This window comes from Akebia trifoliata, chromosome 15, assembly GCF_017979445.1.
Source record: "Akebia trifoliata isolate Shusen 1 chromosome 15, ASM1797944v1, whole genome shotgun sequence".
Taxonomy (NCBI): Eukaryota; Viridiplantae; Streptophyta; class Magnoliopsida; order Ranunculales; family Lardizabalaceae; genus Akebia; species Akebia trifoliata.
In genome coordinates, this window is record NC_141389.1 from 26,666,919 (window position 1) to 26,675,884 (window position 8,966).

Here is an 8,966-nt window from a genome sequence, read left to right on the forward strand (position 1 = left end):
CTTTTTAAAGCCCAATGGGCCCCCCTAAGTTCGGATGGCATTTTACCCTTAATCACAACTCATTCGATGATTATTTAAAATCAATCAATTTGGATATCCACTTAGTTTCATCTTAATAAATCACTTATAATTTTATAACTCTAGCTTGGCTCAGTTTGGATTTTAGAACTCGATTTGATATTTTTATTTGAGAACTTTTAAAAGTTGAACCAAGAAGAATGATTTTCAGGTTTCTTCTACGGGAGACCTCTACCCTCCAATGGCTTCTCTCCCTCTTATTTCACTTTTTTTTTTTTTATCTTAGCTTTTGTTTGGGAATAAAACCCAAAATGTTGAATCAAGTAATACAATTTAGCATGCATTAATGGATTCTAGTCAATGGGTATGCTCTCTCTCTCATTTGCTCGAAAGACCGGCCTCTCTTGGATCATCTTTCAAAGTTGTACTTGAAGAAGCCCATGGGCCTAACATTAGGTGATGTGGGACTCACTCACACTCCCCCTTACATGTAACATATCTCCTACATCCCTGTGGTTACCCGCTCTGATACCTTGTAGAAGCCTTGTAGAAGCCCATAAGCCTAACTTATCCTGACAAAATCGGCTTGTAAGGTGAGGATTGCCCCAGGTTTATATGTAACCCAACGTAATGATACGCAAGCAACCTAGGGCTTGTCTCTTTTATATCTTTCGGACTCATCGAATTATATCTCTCAAACTTGGATATTCGTGGCGTCTTTCCGTATTCCTGGGATTCGATTCGTATTCATGCCACATGTCATGATCTCGAGTTATTACTATAATGATTATCCACATAATATATCAAGATCGTCATCTTGAGATTCGCATTATAAACGTAGGAATTATTCCCACAATACATAACAAAACAAAGGTGAGAAATATTGATGTCTTGAGAGGGATGGATCATGCCATACATGATTTATCCAATTCCATCCGAAAGGATGATCTGCGATTCTTTGCGAGATAATGGTCCAACAGTGTAACACCAACAATGCAAATCCCAAAAATCTATAGTCAAGAATTGTAAAGATTATAAGTTGTGGGAAAACCATAACAAGTAAAAACTATCCAATTAGGGTTTGAAAAAGGTAGATCTATGAACAAGAGGAGAGAATATTATTTAAAATAAGATTGATTTTTGTTAACCAGATGGGAATTAGATTGAAATTTAGTTTAAGCATCAAAGGCTCTTTACCAGGCATCACATACTTACATTGGTGCTCTATTGTAGCCAAGAACACAAGAAACTATGAAAGCTATCCATTAGTGATCCCAAAGTGTTATTGGCAACCGAAAATCATCAGTAAGGAAAGATACTCCAAAAAAGGCCTACGTTATTTTATCAACTTTAGCCCATGATTCTTCCAACTTGGTAGGCCTTTGTAAATTGTCTAATCTTAGTTGCGTTGAGATTGTCCAATTCCAAGTCAACTTATTCTATAATCTATGTCTATGTTAGTGTTTCTTATTCAGATTCTTGGTTTTTGCTCCAACTCTTAAGAAGGGTCGATATAATCAAGCTTTCTATCCTCTATTGCTCTCTTATTCTTATTCCTACTGTTACTAATAATTCTTTCTTCAATTTTTATTTTTATATTTTTTTCCAATTTTTATAATAATTAGAGGAGCTAACCCCCCTCATTTTTTTTTTCTAGGGATTTTGTTGACATGTGCCCTGAGGGCACACATTAAATGGTTAAAGTGCACTAAATACATTTTAGGAATTGATTTTCGTACCAAAATTGCATTTAGGGCACACATTAACAAAATCCTTTCTACTCAGGATCCAATACGGTGTCCCGTTCTTATAAAATAGGTTACGTATCTTAGTGTCACACTTTAGTTGGTGTTTAAAACACCTTGGGCTCCTAACCAAGTTGTTCACAGAGCCCAATGTGTTTATTCCCTAATCAAATTGTGCCACATAGACACCCTTCGTATCTATGGAAACGGGACACCTTATGGGATCTCGACTCTTCTAGACACAAATGAGTGGTCACATGGCCTCAATAAGAAGCCTGACTTGTGATTTCTTTAAACTTTATGTTACAAGTCCACGACAAGAAAATTTCCCAAATACGATAAGTAGAAATCACCAATAGTAAGTTGATGCACAAGTCTACCAAATGGTCGGTTAAAGACCCGAAAGAATGTGACATGTCGGGTTGGCACTCTCTCGCTCTCTCAAACAGGTTTTGGTTAGATTTTTAGACCTATTCAAGACTTGTAGCTTGAGCCCAGATATTATTAACACCCCTAAACAATCTAGGACCTATCTGATAAGAATCAGATTGGTTCGGAGCCAATCCAATAAGAAACGGATCGGACCCTTGTTGGAATAAGTTTTATCGAATATTCAAATCAAAACCTGGTCCAAGAATAATCCGATCGAAGAATATATAATATAATGTACATAATTTTTCACATTTTATCGGATCGAAACATTATCTGATCTGAACAAGAACAGAATCGATCCGGTCAGATCGTTGTTGGAATCCAAATCCCCAATCCAGATATGAAGTTCTCGGATTGGATTTTGGGTCTAATCCGATCCGTTTGACACCCTAGCCTAAAGACCATATGAGGCTGGTCTAATTTACAAAGTTCATCATTCCAAAGAAAACTGGCTTGTGAGCATGGTTTTATAACTGGGTTTTATGTCTCGTCTCGTCCATGCCAGATACCAAGTCATCTCAAACGAGTTTTCCGATATGTTTGAGACATCTCATTCAAAAATAATAAAAAATGGATATGAAATTTTAAATCTCATCCGAAAAATTAACTTATCCATCTGTCTCGTCCCTGTCTGATACTGAAACAACTTGGGTGATATTTCTTGGTCTCGAATAAGTTTTGAAATCATACTTGAGAGAGAGAGAGAGAGAGAGAGAGAGAATCATATTTTACACCACCTTACTTTCTGTTTTAGGTCTTACCTCGGGACGGACCAACCAGTCCCATTGTCTTCGGTCGTGGTTGGCTGGATAAAAGTAGTAGAAGAGACAAAGAAAAAAGGGGGACCATGGAATATGTGTATGGTCACCAAAATATACATAAAGTGCAAATAAATAAATAATTAAAAGGTATAAAACACCAACCAAACAAGTGGCTTAGGAGGGATATTATTGCTCCTAAGCATGGTGGTGTTAAAAATAGAGAGCTGTTATTGCCACACCAATTGCGTGCAATTAGGATGTGGCATTAGCAAAAGTTGGTGTGGCAATAGTAGCTCTATAAGAATAATTTGGTTTGAAAGGGAGAAAAGCATTTCTCCCTATAGTATACCACTCATGGACTTAAATGGACCCTATTTTAAATATATCTTTACTATTATAACGAGACAGATTTCATGTTTTAATGATTGGAATTTTGTATTTTTCATGAGTCAATGGATCCTGTAAAAAATATCCACCATTTTTGTCTTTTATAGAGAGATTTTGGATTTTTTTTTCTTGGTTTGGTAAATTTCATATTTACTTCAATAAACTTACAAGATTACGACAAACATACAAATATTCATAATAATACTTCTTAACCCATCAAGGAAGTTACTTAAAGTGAAATTCTTTTATTTTCCTAATTGTATTTAATTTAAGATTCTTTAGGATTGGAATAATTTATGTGAGATCGAATAATTTAATTTAATAAAATAATTAAAGAGTAATGATTTTCTGACACCCCACCGTGACATACTCAAAATACTCTCCTAATGTGGCATGTGCTAGAACCATAGATCTTTTGTTCCTCAGAATACACTATTGCACATATTTATGAAGATGTGCATATATGTATCCCGAGACAAACAAATCTATGGTTATTAATACATGCCACATCAAGAGAGTATTTTGAATATGCCATGGGAGGGAGTCAGATGATCACAACTCATAATTAAAATATGAAGATGTGTGGGTCCTTACGCCAAATGTGGAATATTCCAATATTTTTATGAGTCTCGTCTATTTTTTGGACTCGGGATCCATGACTTTGATATTTTGATTTTTGGACTATCCATTTTAATGGATTCATTGGTCAAATCCATTTTATTTGGTGTTTAAGCCATTGAGTTCCTTTTAATAAACGTTTCATACTTTAATTGGCATACTTTACTTGTAGTTGAAGATAAGATAGTCATCTCTGAGACACTTTTTAACGGCATTTCCACTCTATAAACATCTCAATTAAATAAGGCTTTAGAGTAATTCACAAGCATGGTTTTAGATTACGTCCGAAAAGAGTTGACGTCTCAAAGACAAAGACATGATTTGTTTTAATTCTAAGGTATTTTTTTAAATCTCGTCCGAGACGACTCAAATGAATCAGATATCTCGTCCGAAACAATTTGATCTCATTCATGGACTAGAGGAGACATGAAAACGAGTTTTAAAAATAAGTTCACAAGAGAGAATCTCTACTACAATAAGGAATATGCACCCTTTTTGTGCTATATTATTATTTAGTATAATTTATAGGAATAAAACCTTTATAATAATTATTTAAATTGCTTAAATTTGTAACACGAAGGCGGTTACCTTATTATAATTTTGGATTAGATGAAAGAGAAATTTGGGATAAAAGATTCAAGTTCGAACTTTTTGTAGATCTTGTTAGGTGTTCTTGATGACTGAGCTTAACTTTAGAAAGAGAGATGCTATTAGCACACCAACTTTTACATATAACATACCAATACATATATGAATCACTGCTTAAGTTCAAAAGAATTGGTGTTGTAAGTAAAAGTTGGTGTGGAAATATATTTTATCTATAAAAGTTAGAGCCAAATTGATGTGGGTCCGACTAGGAAAGGTTAGATATTTGTGATAAAATCTTTCAAGTCAGCCAATATTTGATTTTTGTGAATGTTTTCTTTTTATGATAACAAATGAAGATATTTTAGGTAAAAAATATACCTATTTTTACCCTTTTAATAAATATAAATTATCCCTACCAAATTGAACAAGATTAGACAGCACACTTCGACCAATTTAATAAAATTTCCTCAAATCATTAATTCACTCTTTGAAGTATTTGAATTAAGTAATATTATGGAATCGATCATCCTTATAACATAATTTTAAGAGTCGTCCGAGAGTGATGGCATAGGACACTATGTTAGACATTGAGCTGACGTGAAGGTGTCCATAGAATCGTAGATGCTTTTCACCCATATCAAATTCACTCAAGTGAGTCAAAGTAATTTATCAAATAGTCTTAAAACGCCCTTGTCTTCAATTCTAACTATTTACGCTTTATTTTTCTACTAAATATCAGTCAACTTGAATCTATCATCCTTTTTCAATAGAAAAAAAATAAGGGTTTTCTTTAAGACTTTGTTTGAATTGAGAGAAGTGGAGAGAAGATAAACTCATTAAGAGAAGAGTAGAGAAATTCAATTTCTTTCTCCATCATGTTTGGATTGACATGAGAAAACTTAGGATAGCTTTGAAATTTTAAAATATCTTAAAAGAGATCTAAAGGCTGAGTTGGAATTATTAAATATTTTTAAAGGATTTCTCTCCTCTTCTCTATACTTTTGAAGAAAAATGAACTTATATTTTTTTTTTCTTCTCTTCACTCTCCAACTTAACAATCCAAACAAGAGAAATAGAGATAAACTCATTTATTTTATTTTCTTTTCTCTCCATTTCTCTCAATTCAAACACAACGTAAGTGAAACTTGAAGATAGTAGATTTTTACAAGAAAAATCAAATATACTTACTATAAATTTTTGAAACTTGGCTTTCTGATCTGACTAGGCACATTATTTCCAAGTTGACTGGACAAATTGGCTCCAACTAGTTTCATAACCGAGTCACTTTGAAACCCAATTGAATCAAGTCAACCCAACTTTTGTCTGTTTGCATGAAAAAATAAAGAGACAAAGATGTAGTGGGTATTTTTCATTTTGCCTTAATTAAATTTAAGACTTATAAGAGATTAATTATATATCTTATGTGTGTTTGGTAACACTTCTGAAGTCTGAATGGAGGTGATCTACCTTTAAAATTCAGACTTCAGAAGCTCTATTATCGTTTGTTTCGATTTAGATTTCAAAATTAAGAATCAAAATTTAAAAGTTTTAATTCAACGATGGGGACACTGGATGAAACTTCTAAATTTTAAATTTATTTTTATTTCTAAAATACCCTCATCAAAATACTGATTTCTATCACGCATCCATTCCTTATACAAATCCTAAAAATCTTTATTTTTAATTTTTCTATCTCTATTTTCTCTTCTACCTCTCTTACATTTACAAAAGTATTGTCAAGGTCTCTCCCTTTTCTCTCATTTCATATTCGAAAATCTTATATTTTTCGCTTAACAATTTATTAGAATCACAAAAAGGTAATATTGTCAAAATGACTATTATGTTTTAAAATTCTTTTTGTAACTAAAAACTTTTAAAAATAATAAACATACAACTTTTTCATAGAAAATAGAAATTAAACTTCAGATTTCATACTTCAGAAGTGTTACCAAACATGCCCTTGATCTAACTCAATAACCTCAAAATTAATTGACGTCATCATCAACAAAAACTAAAGATGAATGGAACATGAGGTAAGACTCATAAAATATCTTCTACAAAGCCATCATTTTGGATTCATAATTTTATACAATAATTTGGGGAAAAAAATCCCAATAATAACTAGAACTTAAACTAAAAATAAAATAAAACAGGACAATCGGGGCTTCATTTTATTGGAAGCTATATATTTTTTATCTCTTAAATAAAATATATAAACTATACAATCCTAAGTAGTACAACTCACATAAAGAAATTCATGAACCTCGTCCATGGAAGGGCAATCTTGGAAGCTTTTTCAGCTTCGTTTGAACAAGAAGACGAAGAAGTTGTTGATGTTACAGCAGAAGCAGCAGAGACAATCTTACTTGGACACATAAAGAAGTTTCTCGATCCCAACCTTATCAGCTTCTCCTCTCGATCCAAACCTAAAATAACAAAAAAACAAAAAATAAATCCAACGCAACATTCGAATCTCATCTTTAACTAATTTATACCAAACAATCAAAAATCAAAAATCAAAATTCAATTAAAAAATTAAAAATAATCCACATTGGGAAGGCAAATCGCATCAAATTCTGAAATCGATCAAAAATTTTCACCGAAGTTACAAAATTTGCGGTTAAAAGAGCGGAATCATCTTTGATCACAAAATCGATGAACAGTTTTGAATAATTGAATCTCCTCACAGTCTGAATGATTCTAACCGTCCAATCAAGTCTTATTTGTGCTGATTCCGTAAAAGATTGATCAGATACAGATAGTTATATAAATAGCTGATTGGCATACCGATTAGGATCAACAAGAGAGAGAGAGAGAGAGAAAGATTGCTTACTTTCTAAGCTAAAAGGCGAATAATGGAGATCGAAACCGGAAGGATCGGAAGTCGGTAACAACGGTCTTCTTCCTTCCTTCAAGTACTGTCGAACAGCCGCCGCAACCAGATCTCCGACCGTCGATTCCGGTGCCATCACCACCTGTACGGCTCCCAAACTCCTCTGAATCGTCACGTTCAGCAACAATTTCGTCAACTGAGGTGGTTTCTCCGGTGAAATTGCTGTGATATTTCGGCCGGAAAGCAAGTCTGGATCGGTTTTCGGTCGACGAAGAAGCGCCTGAGACGCCATACCATGACCGTGGAACGATGCTGATTTCTCCGATAATTTTCCTATTCTACCCTTCTCTTGATGTCCTGAACGAGAATTTCTTGAAGTAGAAGGCATGGCTTTTTAGGGGCAAAAGAGGAAATTTGTTCTCTGTTTGTCTCTCTTTATCTCAACCTCCTATAGCGAAAGAATCTGAGGCGAGGGAAGCCGAGAGCAGGAGAAGAGCGAAGGCTCTTACGTTCTCCTTCGTTTTTCTCCACTAACATAACCAGAGGTATACAACTGTAAATAAAAGTGCTGGTCAAGGGTAAATAAGTAAATAGGACTAGAGGAGCAAACCTTCAAGGAAGAAGAAGTAGTACCGTTGGATTTAAGGATACGATTCGTAAGAAATATATAGGGAGAGAAAGAACAACTTGCTGACCGGTAGGGCAGGTGAGGTATGCAAAATTATTTGGACAGTTGCTTTTGGCACCCCAACGTTTACTTATCACAGCCCAATTTCTTAAATTTTTTATTATTAGCTTAACCTTTCAAAACATTATTACACTCATTATGATTTCTCAATTTATTGATAAATCTCTAAAGATTCTATTTCCACACCGACTTTTGCTAATGCCATCCTAATTTATATTTAAATTCATAAAAAATTAACATACATCTTGAGTGGCATTAGCAAAAAGTTGGTATGACAATAAAAGCTCTATAAATTAATAATACTTTGACGCATGTACTAAGACATAAGCGAAACCAAACTCTTAATTGTTTAAACCATTTGGCCTGACCAATAATTTTAATAGAGATTTACCATACAAACTTATGTACTGTAATTTTATTACAAAAATCCCCTTACTTTATCAAGTTTGTTACCTAGGCAAATCTTACTTTATGAATCAAATTAGCATGACTAACTTAATAAAATTTCAAATGTTACTAAGAGTCGTTGGGCCCACATAAATTTTAAAATTAGATTCAAAAGAAAACATTAAATATATATACATATGTATTTGAGCTTGATCATAGTTGTTGAAAATGGAAGTCTATCGAACACTCAAATTTAAAACTAAAATTCGATAATGAAGATTTTTTTTTTTTTCAAACTTATTAGAGTTTTGTCCTTTATAACCTTGTGCCATCTAATCATATTTTTAGATATTACAAATTCATGTGTTAAGAATCCACTCCAAGATATGTTAATTAATAAATTAACAACATAACATTTAAATTTTATAACGTGAATCCCAATTCTAAGATTTGCTGGATAACAAATTTGATAAAGTAAAATTTGTTGGAAAACAAATTTCATAAAATTA

At 33.2% G+C, this 8,966-nt stretch overlaps 1 protein-coding gene across 1 annotated transcript; it reads right to left on the reverse strand.

The window, feature by feature from the left end:
* Positions 1–6,599: 6,599 nt before the first annotated feature.
* Positions 6,600–8,028, reverse strand: LOC147384893 (uncharacterized). The gene is made up of 2 exons (XM_086426541.1): positions 7,383–8,028; positions 6,600–6,975 (listed from the first exon to the last, which is right to left on the reverse strand). Exons 1-2 carry the CDS (start codon positions 7,768–7,770, stop codon positions 6,791–6,793), a joined length of 573 nt encoding a protein of 190 aa, XP_086282667.1. The 5' UTR covers positions 7,771–8,028; the 3' UTR covers positions 6,600–6,790.
* Between the last annotated feature and the right edge of the window lie 938 nt (positions 8,029–8,966).

Coding starts and splice junctions, on each gene's coding strand:
- LOC147384893 (XM_086426541.1), bottom strand. CDS start 7,770: ATGCCTTCTACTTCAAGAAATTCTCGTTCAGGACATCAAGAGAAGGGT. Junction 6,976..7,382: donor TTCGCCTTTTAGCTTAGAAA/GTAAGCAATCTT, acceptor TTGTTATTTTAG/GTTTGGATCGAGAGGAGAAG.